Here is a 23572-nt window from a genome sequence, read left to right on the forward strand (position 1 = left end):
CACCCTTAGGCCAGCTCCCATGTGTTTTAGAACAGATTTTTAAGGTTATATGTTATGAAACCGCCAATATTTTCCAACAACTGGGTTTCTTTTAATTCATTTAATACAACATTTCAATGGATATTTCCAGAGATTGATGGTGAAAACTACACATTGTCACTTTAATAATAACCGCGGTTTTAAGTTTAAGTTTTGCTTCACATGTTCCACCTGTATTTATGCTTCCTTTTTTTACAAGCTCTATTTCTGCTCTCTGTAGAAGACTGCAGGCAAAGGATGCTGTTATGGTTGGTCATTTCCTACCACCTAGTTATTCCACATCCAAGGAACATTTTTTGACAAAGACACCGATGATTTGGGGAACTACTGCCACTTACAGGCTTGGCATGCCTATAAATTAATGTACTTTACAATACACTGGGTATTTTTGCTGTAAATGAGATGCTGTGGACCCACGTTTCTTTTCCTAGATGGGTACGGAGAGGATATTTGGTCTTACAAAAGCCCGGCTATGAGTGTACATGGCCTTTGTTGTTTGTGTATTTGTTTATGAACCCCAGGTCATTATTTGATGATCAAAGCTATAAACCATCTTTTACTTTTAACACTTCAAACATTTTTTTTTAAACTTTCGAACTAACTGGAGTGATTGAAGCATCTCCGCAGTCATGTCGTCAAAGTCAAAGCTTCTGAGCAATCCCTCACAACCAAGTGGGCATGCTACTTCAGGGAATTCTGTTTTCCTCCTTGTTTTAGCCAATGTTCCTACCCAACTGTTCTTACCTGCCTTGATCTGATCTTTGAAGAAAACAGAGCTCAGAAACTCTACTCAAAAGTCTACTGTTCATGACTAAATTTGATCCTAATGCTGGTGTTTTACGTAGAAGTCTTTTAACATGTGTTTACCGTTGTCATGCCTGTGTTTGAGTACACGTGCTGAGATTTGTTTTAGTCGAGGCGTGTTTCTCTGTAAGTGGGCACCAAACGTGTTTTCTCTCTCTTCCTTGTCAAGGTTAAAGTAATCAAACATTCCAGATACACTCACATTTTGTCTTAGAAAAACCACTTCATCACGTTGCACCCACACACCCGAGGCGATGCACAAAAGCGACAAAAACAGACCTCACCTCAGCGTGACTCCTCCTCAACCCTTTGAAACGAGCCGTTGAAAAGTCAGTGATTTCAATTCATTCAAACCATTTTCTAACAAACCTGGCTTCTCTCTGTTGGGATGGCGGCGTCTGTATTCAAGCTCAGAATTACAAGGTCGGCTAGGCAGAGCGTGGGCTTGTTGCAGAGACGAGGATAAAGAATAAACTCTCTCAAGGACGGTTACCTGAGCCAACACAGAGCGTCTACCTGAATGGAGGGAGGTTAATTCTGAGGGCAGTTTTCTTCTAAAAAATGTTCAGTTAATTGTGCTAAAAAGTCTCGCTGCATAAAGACTGCACTTGTAAAACATCCCTTTCATATTCCAAGGTTATGTTTTGTGAGTGTAGCCCCTTTCTATAAGAAATCATAAATTGATTCCCCCTTTTCTCTGTGATCTTTTTAAATTCCAATCCCTCAGTCCGTTGCCCATTATGGATGCAATGTATCACACCATGAATTTAGTAAAGTTAACTACACAACGGGACGAGTATCTAGGAGTCTTCATGTCATAGCAAGATAATTATTTATGACTTTTCTACAAAAAAACGTTCAAAAGAGCCAAACTGAGATGCACCAACTCTGATTTCTGACCTGCTGTTTGATTCAAATTCATAGACAGACAACTTCTGATCTTCTGATTCATTTTTTTTTAATTTTCCCTTTAAGCACTGATGTGGATGCTTTATAAGCCTCCCATTGTCTTCATTGGTGACCCCGCGAGGAAAGTTGACCATTGAGCAGGATTGATGGTTTATCCTTTGAGGTCCATGTGGCAGGGGTGAGGTGGTACCCAAGGGCCAGAACTGGCCCATCAGTCACTTTGGACTAGCCCATTTCCCACATACCTCTTTATAACTTATTTGTTCGGTAGCTGCGACTTCATTGTAAGTATGACAGTTGGCACTTTAAGGCATGTAGCCCCACCGTTTCCTCAGGAGGGAAAGTTTACAATAGCAGTTTACTGGGAAAAGTCGCACTCGACGAGAATAGACATAAGGTTGACAAAGAAAATGAAAAGTTCAGTAACGACTGGACTAAGTATTCACTAGTGATGGGAAATACGGAGCTTGGAAGAGAATCATTGTCGTTTTGTCCTTGTTTGGTTGTCGGGATGCAACGTGTCCTTCCGATGTCCGTGACAGCGGTCGAAGGGAGGGGATAGCGTTCCACCGATATGTGGAGTGGAGAACCACTGGAAACACAAGATGAACTGTTCTCTACAAGGACTCGACTCTCATGGTTCACTTTTAAACCTGTTTAAAAGATTTGAGCTATTCATGAACGTCACATTACTAGTACGCACACAAACCAAATGCTGAGGGAAGACCCATGTGCCTTGTCCGTCATATCATTTGCTCAACAGATAAAGAACACAATGTGCAGAGGCTTTTCAAGATGACTCACGGCGTTTAAGTGTAACAGCATTACTAACAGCGTTCTTTTTTGGTAACGAAGTAATCTAATTACTGTTTCCATTTTTGCAAAGGCGTTACTGTTACTGGGCAGGTAACAACACTATAATGTGCTTGAATGAAGCGCAGCAGCACTGTCAGGCTTTCTGACAGCCACACTGATGTGTCGGTGATGCACAAAAAAAATCCGGAGCCATTGGGAACCGGCTCCGTCTTGGACAAGGCGGAGTGAATGACACAGACTCCCCCATCCTGTTCTGAGTGGGTAAGAAATGACAAAAATGAACATGCACACACATGTAGAGCTCACACTCACACACATACGTACACAGTGTTCCTCCAATTGCTGTGGAAGCAGGGAGGGAGGGGGTGTGCGCCTGGGACGTTAACGTGATAGACCTGTAACTATTGGTGGGGACAAATCTGTAAACGAGGAGGAATGAGGTGGACATGAGTGAAAACAGGACGCACTGGGAGAACTCTGGCGAGCCGTTTTAACATTTGATAAACAATTTTACTAGGGATGAACAATATATCGGCATCAATATCGGTATCGGCCGATGTTAGTCATTTTTTAACATGTTTATGTTTATGTTTATTCATTTAGCTGATGCTTTTATCCAAAGCGACTTACAATGTATAACCTATAGGGCATGTTGTGATCTGTGGGGGAAACCGGAGTACCCGGAGGAAACCCACACATGCATGGGGAGAACACGCAACTCCACGCAGAAAGACCGCAGTCGAGTTTCGAACCTGCAACCTTCGTGCTGCGAGGCAACAGTGCAAACAACTGCGCAGCCATGCAGCCCATGCTGGTATCGGTTCAATGAATAAAACCGGGCCGATATAAACAACCGATATTTTTTCCATCTCATCTCCATTTGTTTGTCTGTTTCAGGGGCTGAGGGGGGGTGATGTGTATGGTATTTGTTTAGTCATATCACAGTGAATTAAATCATCTCAGAACCGTAAATATGTGGTGTGTGGACATAATAATGTAAATTCAGCTTGAATAATTTTCATTCTATACAAAATCTGCTGATTTTAGAAGCATTAATGTCAGTGTATCGGTATTGGCAAATATCGGTTATAAGCCATAACAGTGATCTCAATATCGGTATCGGCCCAAAATTTTCATATCGGTGCATCACTCAATTTTACCTCCCTGTAATTCCTTTTTCATATAGCAAGAATTTAGTTTGTTATGGTACTAATCATATTCTTATTAGTCAACATTGCAAATGAAGATATCAACAGCTTTATTTTTACTAGTAGAAATTATAATTAAGGAGTATCCATAATGACTCAAATAAAGTAGGAATAAAGGTTGAGATAACTCAGAATCCCTAAAAATCTAAGATGGATTTTTTAACATTTATTAGACAGACTGGATATTTATTCCTGATATCTATGATTGTATTATTCCTAGTAGAAATAAACATCCCAGATATCCATGAGAACATTCTTACTGAATTAACTTTTCATATATCTGAAATGTTAATTCTAGATAGAATCATTCAATTAAAAAAATCTTTGACATTATAGATAATAAAGAACGTAATTGCATCATAGAACATAAAAGTAACCGTTACTTTGCTAAGTAACTAATTACTTTTACAAAGTTGTAACTGAGTTACAAACTCAATTACTTTTGGCAAAAAGTCATTTGTAACTACAACTGACTTTTACACAGTCGTAACTGAGTTACTAACTCAATTACTTTTGGGAAAAAGTAATTTGTAACTATAACTAATTACTTTTACAAAGTTGTAAATGAGTCACTAACTCAATTACTTTTGGGAAAAAGTCAGTTGTAACTATAACTATTTACTTTTACAAAGTCGTGACTGAGTTACTAACTCTATTACTTTTAGGAAAAAGTCATTTGTAACTATAACTAATGACTTTTACAAAGTTGTAACTGAGTTACTAACTCTATTACTTTTAGGAAAAAGTCATTTGTAACTATAACTAATGACTTTTACAAAGTTGTAACAGAGTTACTAACTCTATTACTTTTAGGAAAAAGTCATTTGTAACTATAACTAATGACTTTTACAAAGTTGTAACAGAGTTACTAACTCAATTACTTTTGGGAAAATGAATTTGTAACTGTAAAATATTGTTTTTTTTCTGTAAGATGCCCAACAACATCGACAATCAACATCCCAAAAATAAAGACACTGACTCTGGACTACCAGCGAAGTTTAGTGATTTTCACTTGGAAGTCTGCAACAACAACAACATCTCTCTGAGTTGCATACTGACTAAAAACAAAAGACAACGGTACAACAGATGGAGTACATGGAAAGGCCCACTGACAAAAACCTCATGACAGTTTAGCCCAACAAATAATTTATTTGCATACCCCTGCTTTAAACCTAAATCTAAAGTATTTTATTGTAATGGTGCTGAACAATGACATGTGCTACCATAAAGTACAGTGATGTTTAGAAAAGTATTTCTTAACGCATTGCGGTTTAAAACCCTGAGGGGAATATGGCCGCTTGCTGCAATAGCTTTTCACAAATAATCAGTCCGCCTCCTGTTATCCATCTTTAAATAACAGGACAGCAAGGCTAATCCCCCATTCTCGCCAAAAAGCAGCCTTCTCTCTCTCTCTCTGTGCTCTCCTCCCTTGTATTCTCCCTCTGTTGTGTTTCAGCAGGTAAAAACCCCATTTCCCAGCTCCCCTCAGGGAGCGCTGACCGAACTGTCGGTGCTCCCTGGAGCTCCGGATAAGTCTGCAGACCCATTTGTCAACGTTGACCCTGAAACCGCCCTGCTTTTCATTCTTCTCTCTCCTTGCCCCGTTCATACTCCAGCTCTACCTTTTCTCTCTTTTGGTGGTTATTTTTAAATCCTCCTAACTTGTCTTGCTGCATGTCTCTCTTCCCAGAAAGACCCAGAAAGGGGGCTAAAATTAAAAGGGAGCACAGCAAAGACAAAGATGATGCAGTAGGCAGGAAAAAAACACACACATTTACTCCAAATTCATGCTCTAGATTCAAATTAATTCCTAAATTTGCATTTTCCTGCTGTCTTCAGCTATAATGTGAAAGATGCCATTCACAACAAAGCACCTAAAGCAAATCATCTCCTGACTCTGCAGTTCCTTTCAGCCCAATGAAGCATTTTAGTGTCCCTCAGCTCCTTTTTTTTTTTTTTTTTTTAGATTCAGGCCAAATTGCCATTGGGTCTGTTTAGTCTCAACTCTAACAAACCTAATTTCCAGCTGCAGCTGCCAGATGTACTTGGCTAAATAGCTTTTAACGCCACGGTAGCGTTTGGTCAGAAACAAGAGGCCAATTGATAAATATATCAGCTGATTATGAGAATGATGGAGCCAAAGTTTAATAAAATAAAGAGTCCTCATCAGTAAATGCAGAATTGGTAACCATTTATTAGAAAGGAACTTAAAAAAAAAGTGCCCTAGTCAGGCCATCTTCTGCAGTTATTGAGTCAAATTATGGTTGTAGAGTTTCAATATTAACCATGTTTGCATACGGTGGTAACAGTTTGCATTTGGGCGGCATAATATGGCGCATACTCTCAGCAAAATCCTTATTGCTTAATTAAAGAGGTTTCTTTTAAGAGCCCACCAGCCTTCTTTAGGTTTTGTTCCCTCATTTGTGCTCATTTGATCTCCTCGCTCTCTCGAGGAGAAAGCTGTTGGTTGACTCACTCCCTCGTCCTCGTGCCCATTCTCTTCCTGCTATCGTCGAAGTTGGCTTAATCTCACAACACCGTGATACAAAAGCCAAGAGCTCACCACACTATGTCAGTTACATGATGAGACGCGACACTTTAAGGGCTACGTATTAGGGACTCCACAGTTAAAACCAAGCATGAGTGCTGAGACAAGTTGCAAAGTGACCTGAGAACTAAAAATAGTTCTGCCTGGGAAAAAAAAAGCTGTCATCATTTGCTGCAGCATTTAAGAGTGAAAACGACGTGATGGGGTGTTTGTTGCCACTGAAATCGACTTTAAACCATTTAGAAACGATGTAGCTGTCACTTTAACTCATATCCACATGTGTGCTTTACGTTAAATTCTGACTGTATAAAAATATCTGAAAATCTGTAAATGTGAGCAAGTTGTGGCTGGAGAGCCAGAAGTGGTCCTTAGAGTTCTTTGGTACGTTCTTGCTGTGTTTGTCTTCAAATTCCATTTTTGGTTCTTTTTTTTAAAACAGCTAACGTTTTTTTCTTTACCTTGCTGACGTTTCGTAAAAAAGAACCAAAAATGGAATTGGTCCTTAGAGTGTGTCCATGTGGTCCTCAAAAAGAGTTTAAATATAGAAACTTCATGAAAAGAAGAAATTGTAAAATAACTGCATTTTTATTTGTTCACTGTCAAAATAGAGACAGCCATGTTTTGATTTAAATATTCTGTAAATTTTGAACATTTTAAAGGGAGAATTTAAACACTTGACTTGCTTGTAGCACCCCCTAGTGTCCAGTTAGTAAAAACCAAAAGTGAAACTTATCTCCTCGCTGTGCGTTTGTCTTTTTAACACTTTCATCTAACTGCCGAAGCGTCTCCCCAGCCTTCATTAGTTTCTACAGCAGTGGTTCATCGCAAAATCAAACACAGCAGCTGTGTTCACGATCTAAAACACGCAGGAAACATGCTGGAAGCAGAATCCAGTGCTAGCCATGCCAGATCCACTTTACTAAGTCCAGCAGGGATTTCTAAGTCTTGCTGCTCATAAACTATACACAAATGTGTTTGACACTGGCCAGAAAAACTCCACGCTCTTCTGTTTTTACCACTAAAAGGTCAAAAGTTTGTCATGTTGCAAACGTGAAGCCTGCGTAACTTGCAGTAGATGTCAGACAAGAAGACACTAAGGATTCTTTTCAGGGTTAACAAGACCTTTTGGAGTTATCTCTCATGCTAATGGACGCGATGCAGCATCCTTGTTTTAGGAGCAAAGTGCTGGCGGTACTCTAAACCGGAGAAGAAACCGGAGAGAGACAAACAAACGGAGTGTGCCAATAAAACATGAATAACGCCATTTTCCTGAGAGCCCCCCCACGGTGCTCACAGCTTGTTCTCTAGTTGTCACACTTGGGACTTTCTCCCAGTTCACCCCACCCCTTCCACCCGTCCCATCCATCTATCCTTCCACACTAGTGCCCGTAGAGCCAGCTACTTCAGAACAATTAAGGTTGACTTCATGCTCCACAGGACTTTCCATCATAATGGAGAGGCGAGTGGAACAAGAGAGAAGCTCATTGAAGGGATATTTAATTCATGTCACTCTTGCTGCCTGCATCTCTACGTTCCCTGTCTTTTAGCACAGCTCACTGCCCCAAACATGGTGCAGTGCCGGGAAAGGTGAACGCTAAATGGGAGAGATCGGACCGTTTTAATGGAATTGTGTTGCCGAGCCACTCTACTGTACACGGGCTGCAGAGAGAAGCCGAAAGCTCCAATCCAACATGATTGCTTGCTGCAGAAACTGCATTGCAACAGCAATGAAAATGGCCTTGTGTTAACAGTATAAATATGCATGACAGAAATGCACTTTGCAGTCAGAATCTTAGCAAAAAGGGAATGAAACAGAGTAGCCTAGAGGAAGAGAATGCTGCATCAAAAACCCGAGTGGACGTTCGTGGCTTTGTTAAGTGCCGTGCAGTTGTGTGTGTGAGCGTGCGCACGTGTGCCGGCGGAGGGGAAAATGAGTTGCTGCCAAGTCTTTTCGACACGGCTTTGATACGGGCTAGAAATCTCTCGCTCCGATCTTCAAACACTTAACGGCAAACCTAATGGAAAACGACGGAGAGAGCCGAGGACGGATAGATTTTCAAGATTAGATGAGAAATGCAGATGAGACGAAGGGGTGAGGAGGGAGGATGCTCTGAAGGATTATTGGTGAAAGATCCTGCAGCCTCTTTCTCCTCCAACTTTAGCTCATTTTCAGGGTTTCATCCCAACATCTTGCAGTATACAGTATTTAATTTTTTTCATCATTAATCCATCTGTTTGTTTTTTGTTGTTGTTTTTCTAAAACGGAGGGAATTCCATTTCTCTGCTGCCCTTTTTTATTAGATCAAACCTACATGAAGTGGCTGTTGTCTGACCTCCCAGCGCCATGATTTCAATTCAAATCCCAAAGCAGCAGAAAGAGGAGAAATCAAGGAATAAGTGAGAGAAACGACTGCAGGAAGAAGCCAGTGGACTGCACCAGAAAAAGCAGGAGGGTTGCATCAGGAAATGACTCCCACTTGTACGTTTTTACCAAATCTCATCTGAATTACACAACTGCTAAAGAAAGGAGTATTAAAGAATTCCATCTTTCAATTTTTATTTAGTGGAAACTGACCAAAAAAACAACAACAAAAAAACATAACATAAAGAAGATGACACTACAAAACAGCTTCCAGAAAAATCTAGAAATCAAATTACCGGAACCATTGGCCCAACAGTCAGTCATAACATCTGCAGCCAGATGTGCTTTGCCTCCAAAGCATTTTGTGTTGTCTTGATTTTGTTTAACAGGAGCGGTCCCCAAAGATTCCAGGGATCAACACCTGATTCCCAGAGGAAGGAGAAGCACATTTAAGCTGCTTTCTCCCCAATTTTGTGTGAGCAGAGGAGTGAAAGCGATAACAGAATACGGTCGGAGGAGTAAAGGTCAGTAGTTAAGATGCTAACAGATGAGAAACGACTGTGAACAAGGTTCGTCACAGCATTATGTGTAAGGGACTAGGGGTGGGAATCTTCAGGAACATCACAATTCGATTCAATTACGATTCAGGGAGCTCCGATTATTGATGCATCTTTCTCCTCCCTCACCTGGCTGCCAAGCGATTACGTGGTACTTGAGAAAAACAGCCGCAGCTACTGGCATCTTTCTCTCCTCCTCCTGGTGAAAACGATCATGAATGCTAAATGGTAAATGGCCTGTATTTGATATAGCGTCTTCTAGAGTCCTGGAACCCCCCAAGGCGCTTTACAACACAATCAGTCATTCACCCATTCACACACACATTCGCACACTGGTGGTGATGAGCTACAATGTAGCCACAGCTGCCCTGGGGCGCACTGACAGAGGCGAGGCTGCCGAGCACTGGCGCCACCGGTCCTTCCGACCACAACCAGCAGGCAACGTGGGTTAAGTGTCTTGCCCAAGGACACAACGACAGCGATAGACTGAGCTGGGCTCGAACCTGCAACCTTCCCATTACGGGGCGAGCACTTAAGTCCTGTGCCACCGTCGCCCGATCAATGCGGTTTCTCACGTTTGTTGTGTTTCCAAAATATTTCTGTTTTGTTTTACCCAACTTGAATACCGTATGGCTTTTGTCCAGGTCCCTTTTCCCCTCAAACTCATAAAAACCAAAGTAATTCCATACGCTTGCTTTTAGTGTTGGCCGTATTCCTCAGGCAGCCACGTTGTCCTGTGCATACTGTAACCTTTCTGTCCAAGCACCAGACTTCCTTTTAGCCAAGTTCCGCTTTCAGCGCCTTGTCATTAATAAAATCGATTAATAATCGTTCGTGTTCGCATCTCGATGCACATAAAAAACGAGTTTATCTCCCACCCCCTAGTTGTGTGCTGCAGTGGTGGAGGGGGCCCTAATGCAGACTCAGGAGGATAAGAAAATAATTCACTTTTACTCATAAAACAAAAAGCGCCGCAGTAGCAGGAACTGTGGAGAGCAGAAATCAGAGGCTGATGAACAACACGCGGGAAAACACGACTAATCGATGACAAAGATCTTACCACATTAGCCCGTTTCGTATGTCAGCTTGTGTAAAAACCTTTAGACCACACATGAGAGACACCTCTGTGGGTGTCTTTGAAATGTTTATGTTATGTTTATTTATTTAGCAGATGCTTTTATCCAAAGCGACTTACAATTTATAACCTATAGGGCATGTTGCCAGCTGATGGGAGCCGACCGATTCGTGGAAAGTGCCCACCAAGAGAGTTGGCCATTAAACTGAGGTTGTTCGTTGGAAGCAGAAAACAAAGTGATGGATAAAGCAACGTAAACTGGTCTTTTGAGATTAGGATGTCCTCTGTGGTAAATTAGGCAATTTTCTAATCTGGTTTGAGTTTTTCCTCAATAATATTGGGTCCATATTACAGCTTTCGAGACAAAATATACAGACACACTCACACAGCTGCAAATATCCCAAATTAGATGACAACGTAGATGAGAGAGCCTAAAGAATAGATGACGATGATGGAAGTTGATGGAACTTTTTGAAATCCATCCAACGTTTCTGATCTGGGCATCATTTTCACGCAGAACGGAACAGATGCGGTCCAGTCTCCGTGCAGCTCCCGCACAGCTTCATGCAAACCGACTGCAACTGTCTCAGGAAAACTGCTCCAACAAGATCACCAAGTGCTGAGAAATTAGATTTTGAAAATATTGAGAACTACCGTGCACTTTAAACTGATGTCGCTAAAAAATAATGCAAGGCAGGTTTTACTTTGGAACATACCGGATGCACCTCGATGAAACACGTCTCACTTCCTGTCTAGCTTGTGTCATTTCTTTAACTTCATGATCATTCGCATGCAGTGCATGAAAAAAGAGACTCCATGCTGAAACTTTCAAGAGCTCCACATCTGGATCTGCTGCACTGTAGCCAGTGTGAATGTCCTGAATAGAATCAAAGATTTTTGGTCCTCGCAGAGGCCGTACAAGAACCGGACCACATCCGTACTCGGTGTAAGTGAGGGGTTATCGAGTATCTCACTGGTAGCAACTTGCTGGAAACACAAAACCATGAGAAAATAGGCTAACTGTTGTTATATTAGAGAGAATCAGTACGCTCAATGCTTTAGCAAAATATTCCATAGATGGCTGGATCACATGGAGCATGTGACATGATCTTTTTCACAAGCTGTTTTATTATGTTGTCACTTGTTTTATCGTCATTTTATTTCCAATTTGGTTACCAATCTTTCTAAAAGTTGGCTCACATTTCATCTCACATAGAAACAAAGTTCTAACATAGTGTATCTACAACTGTTTTGTGGAGATAAGAAAAATGTGGGCGTGGCTTTCTCTTATTTGTCTAATAACTAGGGATGCACAAAATATCGGTATCGGCCAATGTTAGTCATTTTTACATATCGGTACTGGTCCGATAAGTAAAACTGTGTCGATATTAACCATCCATCCATCCATCCATCCATCCATCCTCATCCGCCTATCCCGAGTCGGGTCTCGGGGGCAGCAGCCTAAGTCGAGAGGCCCAGACTTCCCTCTCTCCAGCCACTTTGGCCAGCTCTTCCAGGGGAATCCCAAAGCGTTCCCTGGCCAGGTGAGAGACATAGTCCCTCCAAGGTGTCCTGGGTCTCCCTTTAGGCCTCACCCGGTTGGACGTGCCCAGAAAACCTCACCAGGGAGGCATCCAGGAGGCATCCTGACCAGATGCCCGAGCCACCTCAACTGGCTCCTCTTGATTATTTTTCTAATCTACTCCGAGCCCCTCCCGGATGACGAAGCTTCTCACCCTATCTCTAAGGGAGAGCCCAGCCACCTAGCACAGAAAACTCATTTCGGCCGCTTGTGTCCGCAGTCTCGTTCTTTCGGTCACTACCCAAAGCTCATGACCGTAGGTGAGGGTAGGAACGTAGATCGACCGGTAAATCGAGTACTTCGCCGTCTGACTCAGCTCTCTCTTCACCACGACAGACCGGTACAACACTCACATCACTGCAGACGCAACACCAATCCGCCTGTCGATCTCACGCTCCAAATCGATATTGCTCGATATTACCAACTGATATTTTTCCCATCTTTTACTGTTTGTGTATCTTTTTCAGACGGTGAGTGGGGTGATGATGTGTGATTGTTTAGTCATGTGACAGTGATGGTAATCATCTCAGAAGCAAAAATGTGTTGGAATATAATAAATACACACACACACGCACACAAGCACATGCACACACACACACACGCACACAAGCACATGCACACACACACACACACACACACACACGCACACAAGCACATGCACACACACACACACACACGCACACATATGCACGCACGCACACACACACTCTATAGAAATAAACCGAGACACTCAAAAATCCAGCTTGCATAATTTTCAGTTTATACAAAATCTGATGATTTCAGAAGCATACATGTTGGCGTGTAAATGTATATCGGGGTCATCAAATATCGGCTATCGGCCACAACAACGCTAATATCTGATATCGGGATCGGCCCAAATATATCATATCGGTGCACCCCTAATAAAAACCTCCACCAATAACACTTTCCAGACCAAAAGCAACTATTGGACCATCTGGTTGTTGGTCTCGCGGAACCACTGCACTTCCACACTCACGTATTTAGCAGCAGAACAGCACTGGTGTGAGAGGTTCTCCGCTCAATAATATCAGAGAAGGAGAAAAAGTCGGCTGCTACCGCTTCAACCTTTGTACAAACTTTTAGAGTCCCAAAATGAAAAAAGCCATTTGAAGTTTTGGACAACAACAGATGTTTGCACGTAGAAAACGCCGACTGGTGTTTAGCGATCTCTCGTTTATTGTGGAAATACCGGTTTCCATATCAGGGAAACATGCAGGGATGATATCTGATTGGAGGGATGAGATTTCAGTTGATTGAATCTAGGATCTTGCTCTTTTGGTCATGATCCAAATATCTTGGTCATACAAGAGCTAGGATGTATTGGACCAGCTTCTCCTTTTCATTTACGTCCTCCAAAGCAACAAACTAAAGCAATTCCCTCACCGCTGAAGTCACAAGATGTCATCCCTCAAAATACTTGACCCACTCCATCCCAGGAAGAGTATCAGACTTTCAGCTATAAACACCAACATCCAGGCGCTGCTGGTCTGTGAGGGTGGGGGCTTCGCAAACCTCAACTCCCTCTGAAAATCTCTGTCGACTCCTGAAGGAGTTGTCACTCTCCTCGTGATCGTCGTGATGAATGGACTCAGTGGATTCTTGCATCCTTGTGTCAACAATAAGCTATCATGGCAGCATCCCCCGAGGGAAACCTGTTTTTATTCCTTTGCATGCAGCATATGAGTGACAGCAGATGGTAATGATAAAGTCTGAAAGAACAACTCCTCAGTCACAACTTCTGCTATGACTGGTTGGGATGTTTAGCTAAAATGTGCTGCTTGGGGATAAAAATCAGCGACAAATTTAACATTTAAAACATGAGAAATGCAACAAGAAATTCAAAAAAGCCACTAACAGAAACGAGGATTAGCCTGATGTTAGCCAGGCTGCTAACCCTAACCCTTGTAACAACACCGCAAACGAACAAAACACACGTAGAAAAATAAGATAACATGGGACAAAACAACCTTTTTGCTGCGGTAATGGCGCCAGCAACATGTCTGAATAGCTGATCGCGTAGCTGCAGGACGCTCGCTGCATACAAACACACTTATTACAGCCAGATCAATCTGTGCAAGCCAATAAAAAAAAGATGCTGAGCTTGAAGATTAGTGGAGCATCTCTCACAGCGGGAGAAAGGTTGACAGAGTGACGGCAACTCACTGGGAGAATAAGTAGCGGCACAAGGATAAAATGCAAGATGAAGAGTGTAAGGAGATTACAGACTAAAGCTAATGTCTAAGGCAGATGAGTATTTCAAGAAAATTAATTTATTTGCTTTTAAACAGAATCCAGTTGACATCTTCATTTAAGAGAGGAAGATACTTCGGTTCAGGTTTGTTATTCTTCGGCATAACTTTTAATACGTGACTCCGAACGTTCAACGCATCCCTCGGTGTTTAGGTGTTGCTGCAATGTCTGCATGAATTGCTACTGTTCTTGCAGCTAATTTGGAGCTCTGCACAGAGGAAAAGGGCTAGGAGGCATTCATTATAAAAACGTCGACATGCACTGTGTGGCTAAAACTGTAAAGCGCATGTCATTAGGGAGAGAGTTAGAAGGAGAAAAAAAAAAGAGGGAAGTGTGCTCAGAGTTTGGGCTAACGTCTTTATTTCCTCTGGTCCCTCATCTTCATCCACATCGATTCCCCCTTTGAGCAGCCAGAGGCCATTTCTCATCCTGCAGTCAGCTGAATCTCGATATCGGAATTATACACTCAAGCACACACAAAGTAAATGCACACACACGCACACACCGTAAGTGTATTTGTGTTTACAGCCACATACCTGCACAAACACAATGCTCGGAGAATAAAAAGGCGAAGGTGGCTAACGAGAAAAGTGTTCCCATGGGGATCTCACCGTGAACGGGGTTACTGATGTAATAGGACAGCACTCAAGTGATGTCATTGTTGCACGCTCTCTTCTGTTCTCCTCCAATTATAGAGCTACAATCACAAATTTTATTTGCTTATTTTTTTAGATTGAAAAAGAATCAATGCATTAAACGAGTAGAGGCGGAAGTAGACGGGCACTGTGGTTTAACAGGCCGAAGGCAATTAAAGAGACAGCTCAAAAAGTTGGTTTTATAGAAGAATTATCGTGAATGATAACTGTACATGCCGTGCATCGCTTTTTCAACGACCTCGGTTCGGAGAAACAATCTAATTCTACTTGGATTGACATGCTAATGGCTAGTCTGAACGAGTCCAAGACCAAAGTGGAATCCGACTGTTATGACATCAGTCCCAAAGTGTTGCTATTTGCATTCTGCAAATCTGTAAAAAGTTACCCAGTACATGTAATTTACATGTTTATAATAAAGGCAATAAGTCTTTTTATTTATTTATTTTTTGCTAAACAAAACAGTTTTCATCTTTGAAATTCACAACAGTTCATGGAAATAATTTTACCTGAATCTTTAATTCATCTTTCTAATTTTGCTATTTATTCCTAAGAACTTGCTAAGTAGAGTTTTGTAAAGTAAAAATGTAAAATAGTAGCAAATCCAGTTTGGGATTAGACTAGCTTTTAGCTTGTCACTTCACTCAGAACAACTCTATTTCTTAAAACTGATCTATTTTAGAATCTACGTACAACAGGTAGACATTGTTGATGTGTTTAGACCACTTTCAAAGGTCTGAACATATTAACAATGTCTTTAAGTGTAACTCTGATTTAAGACATCCAAAAACAAATGTCTGCACACAGGAGATCCTCTCCCACTGCCGTTCCTGTAGTCTGATTCACTGTTTGACACAAGCAAGCAGCAATAAACATTACAGAGCGTGTGTGTGTGTGTGTGTGTGTGTGTGTGTGTGTGTGTGTGTGTGTGTGTGTGTGTGTGTGTGTGTGTGTGTGTGTGTGTGTGTGTGTGTAATTAGACCCCCTGAGGGGAGACAACAGGGATTGAAAGAATAATGTCCTTTGATCACAGTAACACAACACACCCACAAGTCTACTACATTGAAGCTGGCAGCCACATCAGGTGCATCCAGTTAATTAATATATATAATTTTAATGGAATAAAAAATATATTTTCAGCTGGAAGCTTTTAGTCACCAGCTGTCATGAAGATAATACCGCTCAAGTATGGAGGGGTTTTTAAAAAATTCATGCTTTTGATCGAGGAATTGATCAACAAATACATTTCACCACTATGAATCCATAAATTACATAAACACACTGGCACTGCGGGTACACTGTGTGTCACGGTTTGATTAGCTGGATGGAAACATTGAGCATGAGTCACAGATGGAGGGATTCCCTTATTGCAACCATCAGTCCCAGTCATAGGACCTGTGTGTGGTTGTTGACAGAGCATAAGGTAACAGTGTGTTCTTCATTTAAAAGGGACATATCGTGATGTTTAAAGTTATAATAGTTCTATGATCTGTAAAAAGAATCTGACTAATGTTACTTTATGTTTACAGATTGGGTCTTGACATTTTCAGCACCTTCCAGAATGAGTCATTTTAGGGCTTTGTCACTTTAACCCTTTAAGACCTGCCATAGAACAAGTTCGCTAGAACTTGTATTTACATTTTTACATGCTGTGGTGCCATTTTTTGGAGTATTTCAACTTTCTATACATCAATACAACCCTTACATTCTAAATTTTAATTATATAAATGTAAAATGTCCATAGCAACAAAATGTTTTACAAAAAAAAAACGCAATTATCTATAAGAAATTTAAAATTGTTTTTTGTTTTTACACACATTTTTCATTATACAGAAATGCCACAGCTTTATCGGCTTTATGTTATTTTCATTTAAATATTTATTTAATTTTTATATTGTTTAGCACTGTAAAATTCTTATTGTACATTTAACTGTTGAAAACCTGGCATTGAACAATATGGGTGGAATCTTTTCAATAAAGACAAATTTATTTCTTGTAATTATTACTTATTTCAATGAAGGCAAATTTATTCTTTATAATTATTTTAAACTTTTGGGTAACTTGTAAAACCTACATGAAGAAGATCTTCAGTCAGCAACTAATTTATCAAAATCCAGACTTGTCCTTTAACACGCGGAAAATCCGTTCATAACCTTGCGCTGCAAGATGAATTCTCGTGAAAAGTGTAGTTTTCCAAACTCAGGAGAATCCATCTTGTTCCGCTCCAGTTCAAACCTTTCGACGTCCGGCCCAAACTAGGCCGATCCAATCGTGTGTGAGCACTGTTCTGTAGGGTGGAAGTTAGTTTTGACGATAGTATCAAGCGCGTTAGTGGCGGGGAATCAAGAGTTTTTGCTGTGCTCCGCTACCGTTTCTCGCCAGTATCAGCGGAGGGCAGTCCCGCGGTTCATTTTGCTGCCGTGCGTCGTCTGTGTCAGCAGAGAAGGTAGGGTCGGGAGGCGGGACTGAGGACCACGCTTAGCCAGGGCAGATGACCAAGCAAAGCCTGGCAGCCCACCAGACTTATAAAGTGTGGTGGGGCTACACACATACACAGAGATCTGGCAGCTGCTGAATTAATCCATTCATTCAACACATTCGTGATTTGTTTTCACTGAAAAAAGGATTTGATTCATTGACCATTCGTTCAAGAAAGAGAGAAGGATGCACATCCATGTGGATGTGTCAATTGGCAGCTTTGAATTAGGGCAGAAAAGACCAAAAAGTGTTAAGTGTTTGTGACAAACATTTTCCATTACTGACCTTTGAGGGAGTCAATAATCATTTAGCATGAGAAACCCATGAGTGCAATCAACAAACCAGCCCAGACGACCACCCACACAATTACACCATGCTAAATAAATAACTGAACAATGCCTGGAAAGGGCACAGAGTGGTGAGATAAAAAAACAAATGGCAAATAATCATTATAAAGAAGAACATGATTATGTGTTTTTATTTTTTCCTGTTTGTGTGGCACAATCCAGCTGAAATGCTTTACTTCAGCCTCAAAAGGATCATTCTTTCCCTAATCAATAATTTATTCTTTTCAATACAGGCAAGTGTGCATTATTCAAAATAGGCCGGGAGATGTATGGAAGGGACAAACACGAGGCAACATTTATCTAATTAACAAGCAGGGGTGGAATAAAGATGGATGGAGACGCGAGATGGCGGGAAAGCATGAGGAGAAAATTAAAAAGAAAAGGGAAATGATTTAAAGCGACTCAGCAGGTACACATGGGAAGGGTTCTGAGTTGGTGTTATCAACACCAAGAGGTTTTCTCTCCAGTAGACACGCAAATGCCCTAAACACACGACTATTTCAACAAACCCATAGACAGTCAAGTATGAATGCATACCGGAGAACAGAAACGCACCGGGGGTCTTACAAGGCATAATCTCTGCAGGCAAGTTTCTCCGTATATTTTACACGAGGATTAGAGAGAAAATCTGCACGAAGAAGGCGGAACAAGACTCTGCTACCTCTGAGGGTAACAGAATAAATCCTAAAAGGAGGCGAAACTACATGAGAACATTAACAAGGAATGAAGCAAGCAGCCACCGGGCCGAGGACTTGCACTGGTCCGAGTCACTTGGTTCCGGGCCTCACAGCATAACACTTTAGTAAAAAATTCCATGTACCTATTGTCTTTATGCATTGGCATGCGAGGTATTTTATTTGATATAATGGTAGAAATAAAATGCATAATACTTGTGTTATATGCTCATAGGTCAGTTTTACTTGTATATTAACACATTTAGAGTGGTTTGTTGGAATGAATGCCTTGTAAGTTGTCCCCTGGGGAACTGGGGATGTAGAATTCAGCTGGAGGAGGAAGACGTTTCAGGTGGCAGATTTTGGAGTCTTATTTTCTGTCGCTAAGCATTCATGGTCTCACCCATCGTGACTCACGACGGGGAAAGCTGTTGCTGGTTTAGCGTCCAGGAAACAGCAGAGAGCGTCTCAGCTAGCAGATACTAACCGTTAGCATTAGCACCTCCACCTCACAGCAAAACTCCTCCAGGGTTGTGTTATTTTTGGGGATAAAACATCAGCATTACAGAGCAAATCCTGGCGTCTGAAGCTACTTTCTCCACCAGCTGAATTCTCCGTGCTGAACGTTTGGCCTCAGAGTACGACTGACAAGGCACTCATTTCTACTAGAGACCACTGCAAATGTATAAAAAAAATATGACTGAAGGACCTTTTCTATTAAACTGACCAAAAATCCAACATAAGTGACTCAACTTATTGGTTTCAAACAATAATGAACCAACACTGGAATTATTTACTGCAATATTCTGAAAGAAGAAAGAATTCTGCAACATTTTTCTTGCAGTGCTCACAGGTTTGGTCGAGTTTCGTGTCAGGGTGATTTGTGATCAGAGCTCAGGACAATAAAAAAGTCAGCGCAGTGACTTCAGAAGTGATAGCTAAACCACTTAAATGTTCTGGAAATACTCCAAGCGAAAAAGGACCTAAGCAGTACATTCAGTAATGTCCCTTCCACTCGCCACCGCTGGTCAAGATGAGGGATTATCCCTCACCCCTTCATCTCCCTACCTGCCCTCTCCAACTCCTTTAGTTCAACACACACTCTGTCACTCTCCCTCCAATGTTCCTTCTTTATTCTCCCGGGAGTGCACCACATATGGGATAAATAAACCAGTTTTAAGTCATTGAAGAAATTATACATTAACTTTAAGAATAGCAACTCTCATCTAACCCATGGGTTAAGAATTGGATGGCTGCTGAACCATTTCATGTGAAACAAACAGGAGGAAGTTGTGATTTTCTTTACGAGCATCTTCGGAAAAGAACTACTAAAGAAGACATGCATAAAAGGCAAGTCAAGAGAAAGAGAGCGGGAGCTTTAGCTGATGGCGTGTAATTTGTTCACAGAAATCAAACAATTACATCTGATGATGTGTCTTTTATCTCCACTGATCCAACTGTCTGCATGTTTTCTGACATCAACCAGCACTCTGATGTTGGCTGATGCCTTTATCACTACGGTTTTCCTCCAAATGTTTAAACACTCCCCATTCCTTCAGTAAAGGTCTGGCTCACATGGCAACATTTCACAATTGTCAGAAGATTTTCAAAACACGAGCCACAATTAGTGATAAGAAAATCATAGACATAACATGGTGACCACATGTCACAGATCAACAATCCCAAGTGAGACGGTCAGCAAACCTCTCGAGGTCAAGCATGATTTTGGAGTAAATAAATATGGAAAATTTGGATTCTCCTCACTCCACGCAATGGGCTTCCATCGCCTTGCTTTCTGATCAGATACATGTCACATTCAACAGGCTTCACACTCATTTTCTCAGAGCACACCACACACGGAAGTCCAACATGTTGAGTATCCCAAATTTGTGACAGTAGTGGCCCTTCCGAACAGATCCGAGCCCTCTGGAACACAGGGCAGGAATATCTGATAAGATTATCTTTAGAGCCATTAAGCTAATCCTTAAGATCGTTGGAAGGGAACAACTGGGTAAAAAATCTGCACAGTTATTTTGCCGTATGAACCAGACCCAAGACCTCACACCATGAAATGTTGGTGGTAGGGTCTTCTTACATAGATTTTTGTTGACATTTCACATATGTAATGAGGAAGCTTGTAGGGCTCGGAGACTTTTGTTTTAGCAGACTTAAGGTGTTTTCAGACAATTATTGTGATTATTCAGTCAATTTATTGAAAAGCCATCATGAGTAGAAATGTGCAGAGAAAGGTGTTTCTAATGGTCAATCCCAGCTGTATAAGGTGCATTTTCACACTGCGTCCAAATCAACTATCTGTTCACTGGCAAAGAACCAAAGTAGGGGTGTAGGGGTACTGTCACATCCATCTAAGGTTAAGCTTTTTTTTTTTTTTTTTGGATGGCACAACAATGCTGTGAAACAGAAAAAAGACCTAATATTTGAATATTGCCGTACAGGACAGACCATCGATGAACACAAATTTGGTCCGTAAAAACCTTGTAACCCTTTCTTGGCTTACCTGGGTGTTTGCTAGTAGAAGCTGCTGTAGAGGTCCTGTTGGCTAAACTTTGACGGTGCTGGTTTTCTTTAAGAAGCACATAGTGGTATTGGTGTAGTGGTATAGTCCTCTTATCTGGTTAAATCTGGCAATGCTTCTTTGAGGAAAGTAGGGATGTATTCTGCTACAGCAGGGGTTGTGCTCATACGTTTTGCCTAAAGGTGTTCTTGAACTTACGACTGCTATTAAGTCTCTTCACCCTCTAAAAGTGCATTTTACCTAACCTACTTTCACCTTTTACTGTGACTCATTTCGCACAAATAACTGAATGTTTTATTGGATTTCTTTATACTTAAATATAATTCCTTACTCCCTCTGCACAGCCTCTCCTGCTCATGAGCCTTCTTTGATCTGGGCAAATAACACATTTAAGTACAGCTCAATTGTGAAACTTGATGACTTTGAGGAACTCATCCGCACAATCATGCATTGTTCATTTCTTGCCTCAAAGAGACTGGCAGGCGAGGAAACCTTGCCCATTCAGATGAGGACACCAATCAAGCCTTTTCACGTTGTATGAAGGATTTTCGTCACACAATCAATGAAGATTTTCAATTTTACATCTCATTGGACCGCGTAGTCTATATTGGCCCAAACAACACAAGCTCCTTTCATAATTCTCTCTTTTTACTCACAGATAAACTTCCTTTCCCAGCTATCCTGTTTAGCCTTTGTTGAATACTTCAAGTGACTCCTACAGTTCTCAGATGAAACTCACCTCATCTCCCCTCCCTTTTTTCTGTATCCTTATCTTAATTAGGACCTGAATGGTTCCTCTCTGTATCTTCCTTCTCTGTAGACCTACTGGGGAATGTTTAGGCTGCAGCAAATTGCGAGGGCTTCTTCTCAGTCTTTACAGAATGGTATTTTTGAAAAAAGAACAAGACTTTTGACCAGTTAATTCCAAATAAAAAGCTCTAATATGCAACTTTATTCAATCACTCACCCATTCCTTGGGTCATTCACTGCCCCTTTCCACTTATATGAATCCAGATCTTACGTACCTTGTCAGCCATGATCATGGACGACCCTCCATGAATGCCCAAAATGGGTATAAGCGTCTGTGAGGAAATAAAATCCAAAATCTGGGCAATGGCCTCCTGGTCAGTGCCGTCTCCGAACACCACGCCGTGGATCTTGGTCCCTGACATCAGGTCACACATGTGGTTGATGATGCTCTTTGGGTCAGTTTCATTGACCAACAGTGTGACCACATTGACGTCGATAGGGTCTTCTTTGCTCCACAGAGCACGGATGTCCCGGTCGGAGATGTAGCGAGTGCGTCCGAGGATCACTGCAATGTTCAGGACGGGGACCTTTTCGGAACCGCCGCTGGTTCGCTGCTTTTGCGCTAGAGCAGGGTCACTCAACATGGTCACTGCCACCAGGAGGGCCAAGGGGAGCAGCACACCCTCCCGTCTGCTGCCGAGACTGCTCCTCCTTCTAATCCTCCTCTTACTCCTTTTGCTGCTGAGGGACATATTGCTGAACCCCTTCATCCCCTGCTTGGAGACAGGATGATGGGAAACAGGAGCAGATGGAGACAGATCAAAGAGTGAAAGGGTTTGGGCAGAGAAGATGATAGGAAAAGGAAAAAGCAGAAGAGATAAATTGTTGATGTGCAGCTGTTTAGCCCACACATATCCAAGTAGAGACTTGTTTTTTTATATATATAAATTGAATTTCTTCACAGGGTGAGTTTATTAAACAAATAAAACCTGCGGGGAGGGAGACAGCCTTGGGAGGAAGTTGCAAAGGGATGAGAGAAAGAGAAGGTGACTAACAAGTACACTCTATGGTCACGACTACCCAGATTGAATGAATTTGGTACAAGCTGTGCTTTTCAGACAAGACAAGCACACATTTATACAGTTTACAGGTGTATTGTGTTCATTCTCATACTTCAGTGAAACTCTACACAAAACAAAAGAAGACTGTAAAGACATTCTTAAGTCTGAGGGGTGAAAAGCTGTCAAAGAGACATGATTTTATTAAATGGTGTGGTTGACTGAAAAACCATTTTTTAAGGTTTTTTTTCTGATTAGAATCAGTCACTCTGAGTTTTTCCATGCAGGATGAATATGAACATAGTCTCCTACATTAGCATCTGATAGAAAAGAGACGGTAAAACTCTAGGATTTGAAAATCCTTACTGATCAACGCCACACTGTGAATTTGTGTTCGTAAACTCGCCAATCTTCACTCACAACAGGGAGGGCTGTTGTTGCATTAACGTCCTGGAATTAGCAGCAAACGTCTTGGCTAGTTTAAGCTAACCATTAGCATTAGCAACTTCACTTCACGACAGAACACCTCCAGACTTGTGTTATTTGTGGAGAAAAAACATCCATGTTACAGGTCAGTGGTAGAGACGCATTGCTGATAGAGGACTTTAGAAGTTCAGCTGTGATTTTGCGGACTTGGCCTGCTGAGACAGGAGTTTGTGGGCTTTTTTGTGCCCTTAGTTCTGACTGAAAGGCATTCAATCCTTCTAGAGACCACTGCAAATGTATTGAGTAAACAAGTAATCCACACCTTTGAACATCATGAGAGCCAACTGGAGTCATGTTTAAGCCATAAAAGCATATAGTGACATGGTTTTTACAAGCAAAATGCCTTTTTAACAAACTTCTGTTGCTTCTTAAAACCTCATTTGCATGTTTTCCTTTGTTTGAGTATGATGTGTATAAAA

At 41.4% G+C, this 23572-nt stretch overlaps 1 protein-coding gene across 2 annotated transcripts in view; it reads right to left on the reverse strand.

Annotated features, from left to right (window-relative positions):
• The window catches only part of grin2aa (glutamate receptor, ionotropic, N-methyl D-aspartate 2A, a), a 267809-nt gene that overhangs the window by 225528 nt on the left and 18709 nt on the right, over positions 1–23572 (reverse strand). The window contains exon 2 of one of the 2 annotated variants that reach the window (XM_054750460.2): positions 21885–22385. In XM_054750460.2, the coding sequence (XP_054606435.2) occupies positions 21885–22379 (495 nt within the window). In that variant the 5' untranslated portion in view covers positions 22380–22385. The remainder of the gene's footprint in view (positions 1–21884; positions 22386–23572) is intronic. The other variant, XM_015945976.3, reaches the window with a different exon arrangement.

This window comes from Nothobranchius furzeri, chromosome 12, assembly GCF_043380555.1.
Source record: "Nothobranchius furzeri strain GRZ-AD chromosome 12, NfurGRZ-RIMD1, whole genome shotgun sequence".
In the NCBI taxonomy this organism is placed as follows: Eukaryota; Metazoa; Chordata; class Actinopteri; order Cyprinodontiformes; family Nothobranchiidae; genus Nothobranchius; species Nothobranchius furzeri.